The sequence below is a fragment of the Phycodurus eques genome, chromosome 6 (genome assembly GCF_024500275.1).
Source record: "Phycodurus eques isolate BA_2022a chromosome 6, UOR_Pequ_1.1, whole genome shotgun sequence".
In the NCBI taxonomy this organism is placed as follows: domain Eukaryota; kingdom Metazoa; phylum Chordata; class Actinopteri; order Syngnathiformes; family Syngnathidae; genus Phycodurus; species Phycodurus eques.
The window spans coordinates 5,851,445-5,872,109 of record NC_084530.1 but is presented as its reverse complement, the minus strand read 5'-3'; the positions used below and the strand labels follow the sequence as shown (position 1 = coordinate 5,872,109).

At 42.6% G+C, this 20,665-nt stretch overlaps 1 protein-coding gene across 4 annotated transcripts; it reads right to left on the bottom strand.

The window, feature by feature from the left end:
• Positions 1 to 239: 239 nt before the first annotated feature.
• On the bottom strand, positions 240 to 20,052 carry LOC133404398 (choline transporter-like protein 1). Of its 4 annotated transcripts, XM_061680247.1 has the most exons (16): positions 19,822 to 20,052; positions 19,408 to 19,494; positions 15,434 to 15,576; positions 12,928 to 13,064; positions 12,571 to 12,664; positions 12,324 to 12,493; positions 8,691 to 8,780; positions 8,428 to 8,570; positions 6,923 to 7,109; positions 3,618 to 3,786; positions 2,935 to 3,091; positions 2,767 to 2,850; positions 1,929 to 2,066; positions 1,016 to 1,252; positions 645 to 719; positions 240 to 535 (listed from the first exon to the last, which is right to left on the bottom strand). In XM_061680247.1, exons 1-16 carry the CDS (start codon positions 19,843 to 19,845, stop codon positions 530 to 532), a joined length of 1,941 nt encoding a protein of 646 aa, XP_061536231.1. In that variant the 5' UTR covers positions 19,846 to 20,052; the 3' UTR covers positions 240 to 529. The 4 variants fall into 4 exon arrangements, with proteins under 4 accessions (XP_061536231.1, XP_061536234.1, XP_061536232.1 ...); XM_061680250.1 differs by lacking the exons at positions 240 to 535; positions 645 to 719 and having other exon boundaries at positions 1,021 to 1,119; XM_061680248.1 differs by lacking the exons at positions 240 to 535; positions 645 to 719 and having other exon boundaries at positions 1,041 to 1,119; positions 1,897 to 2,066.
• Positions 20,053 to 20,665: the final 613 nt, after the last annotated feature.

Below are 20,665 nucleotides of genomic sequence, written 5' to 3'. Positions count from 1 at the left end.
AATCTATTGGATACAAGTTTCACTTTTAGATTTGAACTACTAAAATGAGTCAAGTTTTCCACGATATTATATTATATATATTATCATATATTTCCATCCAATTCATGCTAAGCTTGAACTTGGCTAACATGTGCCTGTTGTTTGTCTTGCTCATTTCTATTCTATGCATTTACTGCCCCCTGCTGTTTAGGCAGCGTGGTATACAATTTAGGAAGAAGGTTGGCGATTACTCATCACATGATAGCTTTCTTTATTTGAAATACAAAAACTAGTAATAAACAGTCACACAGTTATTACAACGCTTAAAAATGTACACCAACTGTTTTTAGTTCCCAAACATGTTAAACCATGTTAAATCGGTCGTTGCTGAGGTCGAAATGGAATAAAAGCTATATTTGGAGTTTAAGAAAGACATTCGACAGATTGACTAGAATGCAGCCCCACAACTTTAGTGTCGTCAAATCAAAACAAAGTATTTCCTGTCAAATTTTCTTGGTTAGATCTCTTTCCATCTATCCGGCGTCCCCTCTCACGTCTGCAAATTGAAAAAATAAATAAATAAACGCTCAATTCATTCATTAGTTAACTCACATTACCATGTAAGAGCTACGAACATTGTAACTGACCAACACCTTTGAACTCACCATGGGCTTCATCTCTCGTCCACTTCCGTCTTCTGGCTTGTAACGGCCACTTTTCTTACTGTTCTCAACATATTCCTGGGAAGACAAACAAAAGTCTTTGGGACACTACACCGGATCATAAATCATTTCGAATAGCAACTCAGCAAGAATGACATGAAAATAATGGGCAGCGTGCCAAAATAGTGGTTAGCATGTCTGCCTCTCCTTTGTCACATGCAAGGACGTTGCAGTAAGTAAGTATACAAGTTAAAAATATATATATATATATATATTGTTGTAAACCACAGATTTACACAAGAGACAAGTTAGCTATTCCACAAAATAAATTTGAACCGCAATATAGTGGGGGAACACTATGTGAGTGCTGGTACCATTAAGGTCTTGTCCATGAAGTACTCCCGACCGGAGCTGCCGTCGTTGTACTTGCTGTCGACGGCAAAGCAGAGGAAGAGGACGTCTACCACATTCTCGAACACTGAGAGGAAACAGTGGGCCACCATGTAGGCAAAGACGCAGACGATGAGAAGAGGGAGCACCCACACCGTGTACTCGCGCTGGTAGTTCAACGCCAGCACACCGGCGAACGCCGTGCAGGCCACGATGAGCACCTGCCATGCACGCGCCAGACAAGATTAGTCAGGCTGGCGCCACATCAAGCTCGAGGTAGGTCGAAAGTGAGCACAAGCCTCGCATTTTTCCATCCGTTTTCTGGACGGCTTATCCTCACGAGGGTCGCGGGCATGCTGGAGCCTATACCGGCTATCTTTAGCCAGGAGGCAGGGTACACCCTGAATTGGTCGCCAGCCAATCGCAGGGCACATATAAACAAACAACCATCCGCACCTACGGGCAATTTAGAGTCTCCCTTTAACCTAGCATGCGTGTATTTGGGATGTGGGAGGAAACTGGAGTACCCGCAGATAAGCCACCACATTTTCAAACTATTTTTTAATATCTTTTCACAGGCGGTGCAATATTGAACTTCCAATGACCATTGTATCACTAGTGAGTCACATGACACCAGCGAGCGAAAATGGCGAAATAGGCCCAATTTAGCACATTTTCACTTAGGGATGTCCTCACGTTTGTTGCCATGCATGGCTGTTGTGTTGAGTTATTTCTAGAGGACGGTCAATTTAAACTGTTATACAAGCTGACCACTTCACAATGAGGCAATGTTTCATTTCTTTTCGTGTTATCCCATGAAAGATTTCAATCAAATATTTCATCAAAATGTGAGGGCTGTACTCACTTTTGTCAGATACTGTATAAAGGCTTCGGTACCTTTCCCAAAAAGAGGACAAAGTCGCCCACTGTGTTGATGGTAGCTACTCGCACTGCGTTCTCCACCAGGATTACAAAAGCGTCCCGGGCTGATGTGCAGAAACTGGTGCTGTTGATGGCTGTCGCTGTGTAAGCGTTCTATGCAACAACACATAGGGGGAAGTCATTAAACATTCAATGCTCGAGTTATTTTTTTTGGCCTCACTCGGGCTGGGTGATTAATCGATTTTAGCAGTTAAATCAAGTGAGGATGTTTTTTTTTTTTTTTTTGTGTGTGCTGTGTACGTGCACACAACATGGCTGCAAAAAACGCGTGTGGAATCATTTCCATGTTTTCCCTCTGACAAAAAAAAAAAAAAAGAGTCCATCAGAAAGAAATCGCAGTCAATGAAGCTGAGCATTGCCAAAGACAAGGTTCCCATTTATATGTTGCAAAAGCACTGATCTAGGTATGTGTGCCACGTCGCAAATGTTTCGCCGAGGTCACCTTACCTCACCTGTACAACTCTACAGGTTGAAAAGAGTGTGAGACCCTGAGGAGGTGCGGGGTAGCTCTTTGACAAAACTCATATGGACCAGCCAAGCATTTTTCAAAGAAGCAGCACAATATATTACTAATATTACTTCTACGGAAGTTGGGGGGGGGGATGTTTCAAAGTCTGTTTGGTATTACAGAAAGGAGGGGAAGCAAAACATTGTGATTGTCATTTGCTTTTTCTATTAGCTAAAGGTAAAAAATGAAAACTGGAAATCATATTTTATTGGGGGGGTGGGGGGAAATGTGATTTTATTTTAAGGCCATATCACACAGCCCAGGTCCTAATTGGATTTCACTTACTTGATTCAAGTACGCCAAACACTTCTCCAAACACCATAAGCAGCAGATGCATGATTTTAGCATGCAGCGAGCACACGCATTCTCCTGGGAAAGATAGCACAAAGTCGTCGTCAACAAAAGTAACTTCAGAAGTTGAACATTATTTGACCGTTTCCCAGGTCGGCTCACTTTTCCTTTGAGTTGACTGTGGATGTATGTCAGGATGAGACGAGGAATCTTGACCAGCGTGATGATGAAGGAGCCTTTGGCCAGAGTACCGAGATGGTAGCGGAGGGTACGCACCGTTGCGGACAGGATGGGGGTGGACGGCATGTTGGATTTATTCCTGCAAAAGAGCAAGTACGAAAATATGGCTGGTGGCAAGAGGCACAACTTTTAGTTTACATACATACCGTATACTTTTTTTATTTTTTTTTAATTATTTCCTGGTCAATCCCTTCTCCAATCATCCAGCACTGCTCCAATTGTAACGGATATTTGTTCAAGCTTTTTAGTTGTACTAATGTAGATTTTCACCATCAGTCATTCAAAAAAAAAATAAATGAGCCCACATTGCACTTGATATGCTTCACTTTGAAATGTCACCGTATAATACATACTGGGCGGCTGTGGATCAGATCAGGCGGAGCGGCTCGTCCAGTGACCGAAGGGTTGCCGGATCGAATCCTGACGCCGACTGTCGTCACGAAGTGTCCACGGTCAAGACACTTAACCCTCGTTTGCTCCCAGGAGGCCCGGCAGCGCCTTGCGTGGCAGCAGCCATCCATTTGTGTATGCGTGTGTGTGGATGAGCTAATGTGAGGCTTTGTAAAATGCTAGTCAACCCCATCAGAATACGAGTTCATTTTTACCGTGTGAAGTAGTAGGTGACCACAGCACCGGCGATAGTCATCTGCTGGAAGGCGAGGATGAACTCGCTGATCCAGATCAAACCCACCGCGTGATACCAGACCAAGTACTGGGCGGCTCCGTTCATCGGGTACTCCACCGCATTTGTGGAGTTGTTCTTCACCGGACTTCCTGCGGAAGACGCACAACTTGGATTCAATTGACCGATTGATTTAACTTTGGCTCGCACAGCCGCCTTCGCCCCGTTTTCTCCGGTTTCCTCCCGCATTCCAAAAACATGCACGGTAGGTGAATTGAAAACTCGAAAATTGTCCCGGAGGTGTGAATGCGCAGCACAAGCACAACCCTAGTGAGCATAAGCGGATGGATTGATGATTTGACTTCAAGCCCTGGAAACATAATGTGATGCTCTTGCCAGTGGCAGTCGCACTGCTGTCAATGTCAGCCAAGGAGGATGCAGTACAGAGATAAAGTGGAGAGCGACACGAGTCAGAATTAAAGCAGCCCAAATAGTAAAATATATGAAATGTCGGTGAATGTTCTTATCGATGACAGTGAAAGGTTTGAGATGACTTACTTGTTCGATAAAAACCGTCCAAAAGGACTTTGAGTTTATCTAGCTCAGGAAATAATAGAATTTTCTGAAATTCTCACTTTAACGTCGATAATATATCAAAATTTGGGGTGGGAAATATTTTTCGCTGGACAGGAGGAACATGTAATGCAGATCGATCGATAGATAGACAGATGAGACACTTTATTCATGCTGTGAGGGACATTACATTTACATTTCACATACACGCACGGGCACACGCAGTCACACACCTCCCACTGTCGTCATTTCGATACGCTCACGGTGATACGGGACGTCAACTGCTAAAGAACTTTGTTTTATTCCCGGTGACAGGTTTTGCAGCTGACTTTGGTAATGTGGTGTTTAAATGGCAAAGCTGTGGGTGATTGACGGGAGGCGAAGCGCTTTCGTCTGAGGCGCGGCGAGTCAAGCCAGCTAGCTCGCGACGCCTTAGCAGTCCGAATGACGGTGAAAGCTCACACTCTTCTTTGTAAATACTTCCCTGGGAATAGTAACTAAAACAGTACCGGCATCACTGCATGCGCGCAACCAACTTGGCAACTTTCTCGCTAAATATGGCGACTCTCCAACTCCTCTTAGCGACTTATTTTTCTTCGCAAATGCGACTCGCGACAAATCGAGAGACTTTCGGATGTTTTGGAGACATGAACGCACGGATCACTTTGCAGTTCGTGTCGTCAACGAGCAGCGAGTGCTGCCGCGAGCCCCTCCGCCGTCGCAAAGCACTCGCAGGCGGTCACGTTCATAGAAGCCTTCCCAGACAGTGAAATGACAAAGGAGGAGATTGTGTTTGCATCTGTGTGAAACACACAGCGATAAAAGAAAAAAACGGATCACAATTGCGACTCGGTACCAATCCCATCGCTCATGTTAACGGTTTGCTTCGTTGGTGAATGTCACAACCCTCTAGACTTTTGATCAAGTTTGATATGCTAACATTTACAGTAGTAAGAATGCAGAACAACATTGATTTAAGCTTCAAGAAAACAAAACTAAGAACAGAAGAAAGATATTTTGCAATTGTAATCATACTTTGCATTTTTTAAACTCTCTTTTTATCTTTCTCCACAACGTTATTCCTCTCCTTGACAACACTGCGCGTGAGTAATTTTTTTTTTTTTTTTTTAATCGCAATCTTTGTGAGTTTGCTATTTGCATTCCAATATGTTGCAATGTCGGTTTGCGTTTTTGCCTCTTTTTAATGACTGCATCATATAGAAACATCACTTTCTGAATTAAACAACTGAAACAAATGAACTTTTCTATGATATTCATATTTATTGAGATGGACCTTTGATAACCGTTGATAACCTTCCTACTATTGCTCTTTTACATGAATGCCTAGATCAGACGACAGGATTTTAGCCCCGATATTGGCCCAATTAGCTATCGCAGCAGATTTCCTCGATCGGGCCCGACGTATTTTGTTGGGAACGACAACATTTCTTGAAGTGTGACATAATCCACGACCGATTTGGCCCGACGGTAGCCCTACGATGCCAAAATGAAAAGTCTAGCATGTTTGATTTATTTTATTTTGTGGCTGTCTTCCGTGTAGTGTGACATATCAAAGACAACTCTCCGACAGCACACCTCGACGTCGACCAATAGGATTGCGTCTTGTGACCGCCGCATCGCCTCCCGTGCTTGCCGTTGTCTACATCCTTGCACGCTGTTGTCAACATTTTTTCACGCGCACGAACCAATGTTTACTGACACTTTACAGCACGAGTCGACAGAACGCCGGCATGTTTACGTACACCCGTTAGTGCTAGCACTAGCTTGCTAGGCTACATAACATTTTGTTGCCTGCTTGCGAGCCGTATCATATTGTCCTTGGAAGAACGCAGTCTCCCGAGCACCAATGATGACAACCACACATTTTCCTCATTTTGTCCCCCCCCCATCCCCCAGACACAATACAGTGAATTGGCGTGGCACATTGTTGTTGTCATCACCATGGTAACGAGTGTATATGGTTGTGTTGACCGGTGATATGTTTTCTGGTTCCGCCTCTCCGACCTCTCTGTTTTTTATTTGACAAGATAAAGCCCGGTGATTGTAAAAGATGGGATGCGGTGGTATCAGAATACATGTCGTGTAATGCTACCACTGTCTGCCCGAGATACGGCAGGATTTTATGCCAGTAGTCTGACATAGGGCAATCGTGAAATACCAAATTCGTCTTGTAGTCTGATCCAGCCATAAGACTCCATAATAACAGTTTTTGTTTTATTTGCTCGTTTTAAACACTCATGAAGACAATGTGTAATACATTTTGAAAATCACACAGTCCAACTTAATTTAGGGGCAACTGGCTTTCTAAAGTTTCCTTTAACATTTTCACTTAAGCGTTCCAGTTCTGTAAGTAGCTGAATTTGTGGTCTTTAGAGTCAACTTGCACAGCACAGTGGCAACATTTTGCTGAGAATAATAATGAGCTAACTGCAGAAAAGAGAAGTGGGAGATGAGAGAGAAACGGCTCTTTGACTCCATCCTCCCACACCACAGACTGGCACAAGATTCCGGATGTGGGAGTTAAGTTGCGCCACGAGACCAGGACAGAATGTCACAAAACAAACTTCTTAGAAACGGGCTCACGATCAACTCGTTTAGCCTACAAAACAAATGTAGTGCACACGTATGAAACAAATGCTCTTTTATGCTTTTATCTGTTGAAGCGAGTGTAACAAAAAGGTAGCCGCATTCAACCTGAAAGTCCAAGGAGGAGAAGCACGGCCAGCCAGTAGACCCAGAAGAGGATGAGGCAGAGGAAGGTCCAGAAAGGCTGCAGGACCAGCAAGGGAATGTGGATGAACACTTTTCCAGCCACGTGGAACAGGGAAATTGTGAGAGCCACGCGCTTCCTCAAGAAGAACATGATCAGCAGGAGAACCATCTGGAGGACAGACATTGTGTTCCACAAGCCTTAGAAATGTCTCAGTATAACTTTGGACCTAAAAAATTCTTTTCTCACATGGCTATATAAAAATGTTTCTCAAATGGCTGCCCGACGAACACATTTCAAATGACAACCGCAGCAAGGACACTGAACACAATTGTTGCCGGGTAGGTCCGTCACTTTGGTGGTTTTGAGTGAAATAGTCATCATCCACACCGTGAGGTAGTGGTAACACCTGCACAATTCAGCGAGCATCAAGCGCTGTGGGTTTGGCTTGTTCTTTTCCTTTGAGTGGCTTTTTACATTAACAAAAAACATTTTTGGGGTGTTGTTGTTATTGGCTGTGGGTCCCAATCCCAATCACTGTATTCCAAAGAAGGAGCAGCCTCAATGTGAGAAGAGATTTCGAATCCCAATACTTTTGTCCAGTGTCACCATAAGGGGTGTCACTTGTATGGCAGTTAAGAATGTTAAAATGTTACTTAAAACATTGTCTGTAGAGTCACTAAAGGTGTTATAAATAGGCAAATTCCATTCATTACCTAATGCCTAGATCAGACTACAGGAATTCAGCCCCGATATTTTCCCGATTAGCTATTTACCAGGTCGGCCCCGACATATTTTATCTGGAACGACGACAATTCTTGTAGTGTGACATAATCCACGACCAACGAGTTGGCCCTACGACGCCAAAATGAAAAGTCTAGCAAGTTTGATTTTTTTTTTTTTTTTACATCAACGACAACTGTCCGACAGTGCACCTTGATGTCGACCAATAGGATTGCGTATTGTGACAGGCACATCACCTCCCGTGCTTGCCGTTGTCAACATACTTGCGCGGCGTTGTCAACATCTATTCGCACGCACAAACTAATGTTTGCCGAAGTCATTCGACGGAACGCTGACGCTTACGTCCAAAATTACGTGAACGTGAAATCGGACAATTAAAAGTTGGGCCATCCTAAGCAGCAACATTTAAGATTCTCGGCCCGACATGTTTCAGACCCTAAAATTGGGACGAATCCACTCTTAACACACATCAGACCAAAGGACAACCTTATAAGACTTAGGGTTGTCTGGTGTTTGACGTGCTCGGTCGGGAAGGGGCAGAATTGGCCAAAACTACAAAAATTACATTTCTACTTATTAGTTTGTGTCAAAAATGTGAAAAGCAGAACTGAACAAATTTATCTGAAATACTGTACATCACTAAGCTGACATACACATAAAAGCATCCAAACATTGCTAGAGCAGCTTCAGTTGTGTTCTTTGGCTTCGCATGTTTAAAAGGTCAACAGAATGTCTTTAAACGTACCGTGAAAACAGTGGCACCAATGGCATACACGAGGAGAGCCTTCACATTATCGGCCGCCACTTCTTTCCCGAAGACAGAGGTGGTGTTGTTATTGAGGGCGTTCCTGTGGTCCACATACAGCCACCAGAGGACGCCAGTCCCCCCTGCAAAAAAAAAGTTACACGCCCACAGTATAGTTAAACTATACTGCTGTATGTGAGCCAACTACATCACTTTTTTTTTTTGTGAATATGAGGAACACGACAGCATATATTAATAGTTACCTAGAGTGCCAATGACTACCAGGACCGTGAGAATCCACACCAGCACTTTAGAGATGTAACGGATAACGACCATCATGATGAGGGAAAGAACTACATCAAACAAAACAAAGGTTTATGCACAATTGAAATCATAGAAAACACACTAAGAACCATGAAGGGAACAAGCCCGGCTGGACTTTGGTAACTCATCCAAAATGTTCTGGAAAACAATATCTCAAAAGTCAATCGAGTTACTGTATCATGCATAAGGGTTAAGGGTTGTAGAGAGTAGTCCACTTTACTACTCGTCAATAACGTTTAGAGCGTGACGTCGACTAGCCGCTAATCACTTGCTATTTGCTTGAGGATGAGGCAGAGCTGCTTGCAGCAACAGATGAGTGTGTGCTGAATGAAATTAGTCTGTCACCTTAATTGGTTTAAATCCGGAATCGTCAACTAAAATTCGGTGGGGTCCGGTTACAAAGGATTTCTCAGGGCAAAGGTCCGGACCGCAATGTTTTGATCTGCGTAGCCAACCCATCCATCCGTCGATTTTCTGTACCGCTTTTTCTCACTAGGGTCGCGAGAGTGCTGGAGCCTATCCCAGCTGACTTTGGGCGAACTCGTGGCCAGCCAATCGCAAGCGTTCACGTCACACTCACAGCCACACCTACGGACAATTTTGTGTTTTCAATTGACCTAACATTCATGTTTTGTTTTGTTTTTGGACGGTGGGAGAAAACCAGAGTACCTGGAGAAAACCCACACAGGCAGAGGAAGAACATGCAAACTCCACACAGGAAGGGTTTGAACGCACGACTAATGAACTCTGAGGCGGATGTGCTCATCAGTCGTCCACCGTGCCGCCACGTAGCCGACCTGTCAAACGCATATTGAAACGTCACCTTCCTTTTTCTTTTCACATTTGTGGGTTTGTAAATACGATGTTTTGTTTTCCATGAAAAAATGAATGCATTTACCATAAATGAATATTTTGATCCTACTGAGGGTCAACAATGCATGAACAAGAATAAATGTACTCCCCAAAACACATACAAAGTGCTATTCAAACACACACATAAACTACTAAAACAATTTCCTTTTAAAAACAACAAGCACCAAATAAAATATCTACTGAACAGGCACAAAGACATCAGGTCTATATTTCAGTACTCAAAAAAGGCTTGCAAACAATTTGAAAGCAGCACAGGCATCATAAGCCTAAATTTCAAGTAACATTGAACAGACAAATTAAGCCTATTCAAGAAAATCACAACAGCAGAGATCTCGTTTGATGTGCGTCCAGCATCTAAGACGCACAAAAATGAGCAGGCACGCATAAATTAAGATCAATCTGCGTGCGAGGATTAAAGTATTCCGGCGTGGTCAAAAAATCCCCCCCAAAAAACAAAAGAGCGGGTCCACCTGTATGCCCAGCCGTTTGAGGAAGAAAGAAAAAAAAGTGACACATGAAACCCATCTCTAAACTAATCAGACATAGTGAACGGCGGGCCAGGAGCCTCCCGCCCTCCCACACTACCTCTGATTGGCTGTGTGCACGTGTGCTTCTGCACAGTTACAGAAGGTTGAGCGGCATAAATGGATTTAGTTCCAAAGCCTAACACCACCACGACGATGTGGGAACATTTTGGATTCAATCCAGATGAACGCGGTCATCCCGTTAACACCAACGAGCTGGTATGTTGAATTTGTATGAAGTCCCCGAAAAGACAGCACAACTTAAAACCTCAAAGTGACAAAATCCCTTTTAAACGCAACCATCCCGTCCAATTCCTTCAGCTGAGAACAAAAAAACACGGTGGGACATTTCCCGTTTCCCGGCAGCTTGCACTTATGGAACCATCTCCCCAACGATGCAAATACAAACGTGACAGCGTACTGTATGCTCACATTATATACAGTACAGCGTTACTCACTATTCTAAGAGATGTAGCCATTGAACATGTTGACAAAGCAGCTCTTAAAGACTGCAGACTTTTGAAAAGTAGCACAAATCTTCAATCACAACAGGTTGCTTTGATCTACTTGTTGCGCTGTTATTAATGTTGTACTTTGCAATTTTTCTTAGCTAACTGGCAATTTGATTGGCAGTATATTGCCTGTTAAAGCGTCAATGTGTGAAATCTGTTAATCTGTGCAAATGTTTAGTGATTGTTCAAGGGCAATTTTTGTGAACAGAGCATGAATGTCTTCTATTTATGCCTTTTACTTATCTAAGATATTTGATTTATTGTTCTGCATTACCATTACCAGTTATAATTGTTTTGAAAAAAAAGGATGTACTTGAATTTTTATGCTCTAATATCACTATATCAATGGCATAAAAAAAACAACAACGGTACCATTGTTTGTCGTGATAGTTTTCTGGGAAAACATATCGTCCTAAACATTTTAATTAAAAAAATGAAACACATATAATATATTGAGAGCGAGAGAGAGCAATGATAACACAAAAATACTGTACAAAGAGTGTAAAAAAACAAATAGAGTAACATCCGTAATAAAAATCTACAATATGGCGGGACAGCGAAGCAAGAACCGTGATATAGCGGAGGATTTACTGTGTCTGTATTCTGTGATAAGTTGCAGGGACTCATTTTCCCAGGGCTGGGGCTCATTGTTCCCAGACATGTGCATCCTAGGACTCACATAGTTTCAATTGTAAAATGATCTATGATGTGTGGTGGTCGTGGAAGAGCATTTATTTGTTGTGGCTGTTACTGTAGGTCGCAGGCATAGGTTGATGAACAGAGATACACTATTTATAGTATATCAATGATACTTTTCAGACCAATTAATCGAAATCAAATCATTTCCCATGGCACACCTGATCTCATGACAGACTGTGTGGTGGGACTCACGGTTTAGACATCTGGAAAACATGGCTCCACATAAAATACTGGGAACTATATATCCATCCATCCATTTTCTGAGCCGCTTCGGGCTTTTGTATGTGCTGGAGCCTATCCCAGCTGTCATCGGGCAGGAGGCGGGGTACACCCTGAACTGGTTGCCAGCCAATCGCAGGGCACATACAAACAGACAACCATTCGCACTCCCATGCACACCTACGGGCAATTTAGAGTCTCCAATTTATGCATGTTTTTGGGATGTGGGAGGAAACCGGAGTGCCCGGAGAAAACCCACGCAGGCACGGGGAGAACATGCAAACTCCACACAGGCGTGGCCGGGGATTGAACCCGGGTCCTCAGAACTGTGAGGCTGACGCTCTAACCAGTCGGCCACCGTGCCGCCCTATATACGCCCTAAAATCCACGCTATCCGGAGGTAACATTCATTAGCGCTTGTTCAGTTGAGTCATGCAGATTAATTTTAACAGACATAAATTTAAATAGAATGTAGCTGAAAGCACAATGGCTAATGACAAGCATGACAGCACATTTCCGTACCTCTCCACAATATAATTGCATTTTCAAAGGGTATTATTCTTTATTTTAGTTTTATTCGTGTTTCATTCCTCTTGCATGACAGCTAGAAATGTTAAACTGTTATTTTAAGTTTTTTGATCGCGACAGCTGTTTTGAAGAACGGATTATGTTTGTGATATGTATGCAGTAATATGTGCACTGGAAGCCAGATGAGAGTATGAATGTGTTTGCGTTTGTGCTTCACCGAAGGACAGAAGACAAAGTCCCATAATGATGTCCTTGCTGGCCATCACTCCCGCGACGACTCGACGAAAAACGTTGTTGTCACTAATGAATGTGAAGAAGGAGAGGGCCAATTCCGCATAGCAACTGATGTCCGCTGGTATGCAACGGCGGAACAGTGGCACTGATTTACTGAAGAGAAGACGCAGTCCAATTACAAATTGATTATAAGCAACTCATTGAGAGGAAAACATTAAAGGTTTGATTACCTTGGTGGAACAGGGAGCTTGGGACATTTGGTGAATCGATCCGAGTGGCCTGGGTATCTTGCTGGACTGATATCATAGGTGCAGAGTGCAGATCCTTTTAATAAAAAAAAAAATATTTACATGATTGAAATAATTCCGAAATATTCAACAGTACCGAAGGAACTACTCTCTCGGTGAGAGAGAGAGAGAGTGCAGTTGTGATAAGGAAGCAGTGTATTAATTGAAATAATAATAATGTAAGCGATTGGCAGTAAAATTAATTGTAGTAATTGTAGCTGGAGTAAAAAGTGTTGTCCTTTTTGGCTGCACTTCAACTACAAAGAGCTTGAATAACACAAATAGTGGTACTTTTCTCACCATTAGATAGTGCAAACTGCTTTAAATCATAATGGGTCTTCAGTTCAGTAGCAGGACATTTGGAGACGCACAAAGCGATGCTCTTCATCTTCCTGTTTATGATGTCAATGTTGCACGGGTCCAGAAAGAATACATACCTGACAAACACAATCAGAAAATGTTATTGAGCTGCTACCTCATCTAGTTTTTGTTTTGTTTTTTGGGTAGAAAAAAAAAAAAAAAGAGGAAAACCCACACAATTGCCTTGGATTAAAACATGAGCCTATTTGGTCATTAGAATGCAAGTCTGGACTTTTAGTGAAGGCAGAAAATAAAAAAAAACAGTGGCATTTGCTTCCCCGCTGCACAGTTGTCTCTTTGTACCAGAAAAGCCTTGATGGAAAATCAAGCATCAATAAAGCCTGCGCCATTGTTTGAGTAACACTGGGCCTGTAGGCTGAATGCTGCTGGAAACTAGCATCTATAGAAATAAAGAGTAAGACAACAAAACCTGAACTGCTTTCAAAGAAAATATAAAAACATTACAGAAATGTGAGGAATGTTGGCAAGAACACACAAGCAAGCATGATGTCCTCAGAGCTGCTTTACAATTCGAAATGATTCTATATGTCCTCAGACCAATGTTGCAGTTGCAATACATCCGTTTAAGCACACAAAGTGTTGTTTTAAAGTTTTATCATACATCAGTTAAGTTGTTTTTACATTTGCATGACAACTAACATTGTTAAAGTGTCATGCAATAAAGTCTATATGCCTGTGACGTGTCAAGGCGAAGGGTAACTACCGTATTTTCACGGCCAAAAGGCGCACGTAAAAGTCATAAATTCTCTCCATAATGGACGGGGCGCCTTATAATGCGGCGCGCCTTATGTGTGCACCAAGTTCTAGAAATGTTGTTGTGTGATGAGCGCTCCGCTTGACTTTTTTTTTTATTTTATTTTATTTTTTTTAACTTTCTTTTGGCCGCTTGACTGACTGGGAGCATTTCCTGCCGACACCCTCCATATACAGAAGAAAGCAGCCACGTCTGAGGACAGCATGCGGACGTAAAGGGGGAAGGGTGGGTGAAGGAGGACTGATGGGCCTACTGGGTCACTCACCTAGGCCTAACATGATAACACATTTTCTTAGGGTGGTATATTTTCCCAGAAATTATCACCATAGCAGCATGGTGGGGGACTGGCTTGCACATCTGCCTCACAGTACTGAGGACCCGGGTTAAAATCCAGCCTCCCCTGTGTGGCGTTTGCATGTTCTCCCCACGCCTGTGTGGTTTTTCTCCGGGTATTCTGGTTTCCTCCCACATTCCAAAAACAAGCATGGTAGGTTAAGACTCTAAATTGTCCGTAGGTGTGAATGCTTTTGTTTGTCTATATGTGCTATGCGATTGGCTGGCGACCAGTTCAGGGTGTACCCCGCCTCCAACCTGAAGTCAGCTGAGATAGGCACCGGCACACCCGCAACCTTGGTGTGAATAAGCGGTTCAGAAAATGGATAGCTGGACGATCACAGTAAACAATAGTATCGTAGATGTTGCTGTTTTTTTATGCTACTTATATAATGATATTAGAGCCTAATAATTCAACTATATCCTTTTTAATAGCAATTAACTCGAGAATATTGAAAATTGACATTGTAATGGACAATAACTAAAATATCTTAGATAAATGGAAAAAATTATAAATGAAACAAAAATTACACTTAAACAAATATTAAACATTTGGGACAGAGAGTCATTAATGCCTTAACAGGGTATACTGCTAATCAAGTTTCCAGTTGGTTAAGAAAAAGTGCAAAGTCACAACATTAATAACACCACAACTCAAATGGCTGAGCATAAGGGTGCGCCCTCTAATTTTTTTCAGGCGCACCACTGAGAAATTCTTTCGAACCCTGGGTAAGTACACAATTTGTTGTTTTTAGGTTGTATGCTACAGCAGTTGACTGCAAGATCCACTTGACAGCTAATAAATAAAGCATTGTCTGTCTGTACAGTTTAAGTTGCCGCGACAGTTTGAACTCTGGAACAGATTAATTTAATTGCCATTATTTCCATCCATCCATCCATCCATCCATTTCTATGGGGCTTGTCCTCATTAGGGTTGCAGGGAAGCCAGTCAAATGCAGGGCACATAATGACCACCAACCATTCACATTTATACCTATGGGCAATTTAAGAGTCTTCAATTTACCCAATATGCATGTTTTTGAAGGAAACCCCTTCAAAACCTGCAGTAAACCCACGCAAGCACGATAGAAAATGCAAACTACAGCAAAAAATTGGAGCTGACATTCTAACCCAGGCAGACATGCTAACCACTAAACCACAGATCAAATCAGTTTCCATTATTTCCTATGGGTAAAAAAAAAAAATCTAAATTTGAACAACTTGGAAGTTGACCAGCATCCCAGCATGGATCTTGATAAATTAAGAGTAAAAGACTGCAGGTCGGCCTCGAAAAAGATTGCACTGAGAAGGATGTTGCATGTAGTGCAATTAACCCACTTGTTTTCAAGCATGTTCCGGCCGCTGAGCTCAACGTCCTGGATCTTGGTGTTATTGTGACCACAGATGTTGCCGTAGCTGTCGTATCCCGATATAAGTCGTGAGGCAGCTCCTGTGGCGATGGTGTAGCCACATATACAAACCTGCGGAAAACAGATAACAATGGAACGTTAATAGTTCTTGATGCAGACATTTTGATTGCATTATCTTTAGAGGTGCAGCAATTAATTGATTGACAACTAATAGATCATCAAATTAATCGACAACCGATACTTGCTTAGAGACCTTGTTTAACCTAAAACTGACCAAATCCTCACAACAGTAAATATTAATCATTGTTTATTTTAATAACAAAGCAGTAATAATTGATGTATTTACACGTTCTTATTGCCCTTTGATATTGTAACAAACTGTTATGTAGTGAAGCTAGTTCAGGGTACATGGGCTGTTTAGGCCAAACACCACTTGCGGCCGACACAGAGATGGGACCACAATCAAGGCATTGGGACAGATGTTTGGATTTTTTACTTCCGTTTTCCCTGCAATACAATCATTTCCCCTTCATGTTTATATTATAGGGCTGCAGCAAACGATTTTTTTTTAATAATCGATTCATCTTTCGATTATTTTTTCAATAAATCCATGCATCGGACAAAAAACTGTTTCTTAATTTCCATTCCTTAATTCAAAAACGGATTTAATTTTAAATTGGCAGCGCACAAAATGGTTGCTGCGTAAACATCCCATAGCTCTTAACGTGGTAAACTATTGTTTTAAAAAGTCAAAAATTAAAGGTGAGGTCAAATAGTTTTACAAAAGGCCATGGACCAACCACAGAAGAGCAATGTTTGCTATTCAATATCTGCTTCAAAATATTGTTTTTGTCATCATCTGTCATGAGACTGTGTCTCCTCAGTCTCAACTGCCACTTCAAGATTTTCATACGTGCCTGGTTCTCTCGTCTCTGGTGAAAGTTTACAAAACTGGCATCCAGTGAAGATATAAGTTTCCCTTGCCCGGACGCGGGTCACCGCCTTAGAGGCTGGCACGAGGCACATTGAGGCGGACGCTGGGCCGGGTCCTGGCACATCTGTGCTGGTCTCCGGTCCAGTCGCCCCCTTCTCTGCCCTGCCGGTCCTCCAGTTTTAATGCACGTCTGTGGGGGGAGGGCAGCGTCGGGCCAAGTGTTCCGGCACTCCGGCCTGCTCTGTGGCCCGCTGTGCCTTTCCCCAGCGTATTTTTAATGCACCACATACATTTGCACGTCCTTTGGGGAGCTGGGTTGCGGGTCATCATTGCCCCGTGACCGTCTTGCCCCACACTCGCCAGTCTCCTCAATTTTAATGCACGACCCCCTACCACACACGATCACGGTACAGGAATAATAGTTGGCAGTCGGGAACCTAGTAACCATACTAATAGGGTGTGTGGTGTTTATTCAAATTTATCTTTGCTTGACTACAGGTAAATAGCAGAGGTTGTATTAAGATATCAACTCACGGGTTTTTACAGGTGTTCAGACACGATAAAAGCATCCCACCTCACCACTCATCAGTACGACCGCTTTGCTCATTTCCCACATCCTGTCCTAGCTTTTTCTGTCCTTTCTCGTCTTGTTCTATTGGTTAGTTGTTGCATGTCCTCACCGCCCCGCCTCCCCCGTCCATAAATATGAAGATGATTTGACTTTTGTAATGTTGCTTGTTGGCAAATATTTTGACTAACTATTGTTTTGCTGTGGTTCGCACCCCTGGTCCGTTCTGTCCCTCTGTCTGTCCCCTAAAAGGCTTTTGTGTCCAGCGGGATTTTTATAAAAAAAAAAAAAAAAAAAAAAAAAAAAGTAAAAAAACATCCATCCATCCATCTTCTACACCGCTTATCCTCAGTAGGGACATGGGTATGCTGGACCTTATCCCAGCTAACTGCGGGCGGGAGGAATGAAATATATGTTCAGAATAACTAAGAATATTGTCACTTGTCATACTCAAATTTATAGTGAGAGCAAGTTTGTTTGGCTGGCACGAGCATAAATGTGTATTTTTGATGTATAAAATGAGCACTTACATCCATCCGCGCATTTTCCGTACCGCTTATCCTCACGAGGGTCGTGGGCGTGCTGGAGCCAATCCCAGCTGACTCTGGGCGAAAGGCTGGGTACACCAATTGACTTGGAATACAGGCAGCCATTACGTCTCTGCAGTCTGCCTCTGTGATGTTTTTGTGATTGGTTAAGCAGGATCCAATCATTAACTAGCAGTGCTAACACCATTCAAATTAAGCGTATTGATTGGTTTAGAAATAAATACAATACAGTATGTCATGCGGCGCTCATGACTCAGCAGCCTCTGCAATGGAGTGGGTGATTGATGTCATAATGACGTGACGCAGCGGGTGAGTGATGTCATAATCGCGCAAGACAACGAATCAGGAATGAAATTCATTGCCAACACTTTTAATTATTGATTTTATCGATCAATCGTTGCAGCCCTACTTTATTATGTATAGTTGGGGACTGTGTGTGTGTGTGTGTGTGAGCCGTGCAAACGCTCGCGTCTGACTTACTGCGTCACAGACTGCCTCGTGAGCCACACGTGCCACTCCGCATGTGAGAATCATGTCAACAAAACTTCTTAAAGAACAATATTATATAAATATGTACATAATTAGCAAATATTTAAGGAACAATAAATGATGACAATTAAAACCTTTCTATAAAGGATAAAGGACACTGCAGCCTTCTCCACAGTTACAGTATGTGGGTTTAATGTTGCGTATTGCTGTTGGGGGTTTGTGAGAGCAAAGTGTTCTGTTGTGCTTAACAATGTTAATTCCGAGGGACTTTGAATACGTCAGTCTGCACATCGCGTGGAAAACGGTAAGCGAGAAGGGTGAGCTGATTTCAAAAGTAGTGTACATAGTTCATCTTGCATTTCTTTTATTGTTTATATGAATATAATTCTAATTTCCATCCATCCATCCATTTCCCAGCTATCATCGGGCAGGAGGCGGGGTACACCCTGAACTGGTTGCCAGCCAATCGCAGGGCACATAGGAACAAACAACCATTCGCACTCACATTCACACCTACGGGCAATTTAGAGTCTCCAATTCATGCAAACTCCACACAGGCGGGGCCGGGGATTGAACCCGGGTCCTCAGAACTGTGAGGCTGACGCTCGAACCAGTCGTCCACCGTGCCGCCAATTCTTATTTAATTTTAATATAATTATATTGGCGGCACAGTGAACGATCGGTTAGCACATCTGCCTCACAGTTCTGAGGACCGGGGTTCAAATCGCTTGTGTGCAGTTTGCATGTACTCCACGTGCCTGCGTGGGTTTTCTCTAGGTACTCAGGTTTCCCCCCACATCCCAAAAACATGCATGGTAGGTTAATTGAAGTCTCTAAATTGCCCATAGGTGTAAAAGTGAGTGTGAATTGTTGTTAATTTATATGTGCCCTGCTATTGGCTGGCAACCAGTTCAGGGTGTACCCCACCTCTCGCCCGAAAATAGCTGGGATAGGCTCCAGCACGCCCACGAACCGAGTGAGGATAAGCGGTAAGGAAAATGAATGAATGAATATATTGATGGTGAATTTCGCCCTCCACTCCAACTTTTTTCCCAAAAATAATTTTAAAAAAATGTCAAAAATATAACTTGTTTTTAATTATTTTGTGCACGCACCCTGAGGCTGTGGTCCCCTTAGCACTGGATAACCCCGCCCTATGGGTGGCATACTGCATGACTAAGACTGGAATTTTGTGGGCACAATCATGTGTATCCACAAGGCATGTGTCAATTTATTAACGATGCCTCCAGGCTGAAGGACTAAGCAGACAGTTTTTGGGTTTCCTCTTGTCTTGAGTTTGAATGGCAGTGTCCAGCGATTGCGCGTTTGCTGAGAACACAGCATTAGAAACCCTGCAAAGTTCCGACAAATCATCTTATCGAGCACTCAAATGGCACACATACCATTCCAACGCAGAAGAGCGTGAAGATGATGAGCCATGGGATGTCCGTACAACTGCGCTCCTTCAGCGGACTCCAGTCACGTTTACTCTGCCAAGGCATGAACAGACAGAAACTTGAGCTTGACTATTTTAGTTTTGGGGAGAGCGGCGCGATGTCGAGCCCCAATGGTTGTGTGCGAGTCCCCGTTTTGTTTGTGTGTGTTGTGTCGGCGAAAGAGGCCGTCTTTGTCCGAAAAGTGACGCGAATTGTTCCACGCGCACACAGACACACGAAACAGAACAAACGTGTCACTTACTCACGCGCGCGCGCGCGCACACACACACACACACACACACACAACAACAACTACAACAACAGAGCAGACGCGCGTCACGGTTCACAAAACCTCTCAATTGCTCTCCATTGGGACTCTACCTTCGTGCTGCTACAACAACCCATTGTAGACAAGAAAAAGGCAGCTGGAGCGAGGCGAAAAAAGAACAAAACTTCGGGCGGGGTTTTTTTTTGACTAAAGTTTTGTTGTTCTCTTTTCACAGCTCATTTCTTTCTTTTAAAAAAAACAAAAACAAAAACTAGGTATCACTTAATTCACACAAGTTATTGTATTAAGGACTTGACGCCATTTTTCGCCAACTTCCAGTCAGTCAACGCGGAAGACAACAAAATTTCGTATGCTGCCTTCAGGAGCTTTCGGACATTATACCATTAGCAACAAGAGCGCAACGAGATGCGTACATACTCTAGGTTTTATTATCTCCAATGTATGTATTTTATCTTAAAATGACATATTCCCCCTGCATCACATCATTCAGTCTTTTATTTGTGAAGCGTTTTATCTGCAGTGTGACAGAAAGTGGTGCAAATTTGGGAATTTCCTACTGTTAAGCAAGATGGCAAAATCGCAAATTGTTTCATTTAAACCATGCGTGCGTCTTTTTAAAAAATTAACAATCAATAAGATTTACAAAAAAAATCAGTCAGTCCAGTTTACTTCCACACTTTTCTAATAGAAATGTCAATGTTATAGACTACAACATAGACTATAGACTATATCGTCCACCGTGCCGCCTCCTTCAATATAATTATATTAAAATGAAATGTGCATATATAATATATTTGACTCATAAAAAGTTTTTTTTTTCCTTTAAAGCTTCGTCTTATATGTTGTAAAAAAAAACATAGTTCTTTCCAGAATGTACCACTAATGGGGGCAACTGTAAAATGCTGTATATGAGTAACACTTTCAAATTCAGTTTTA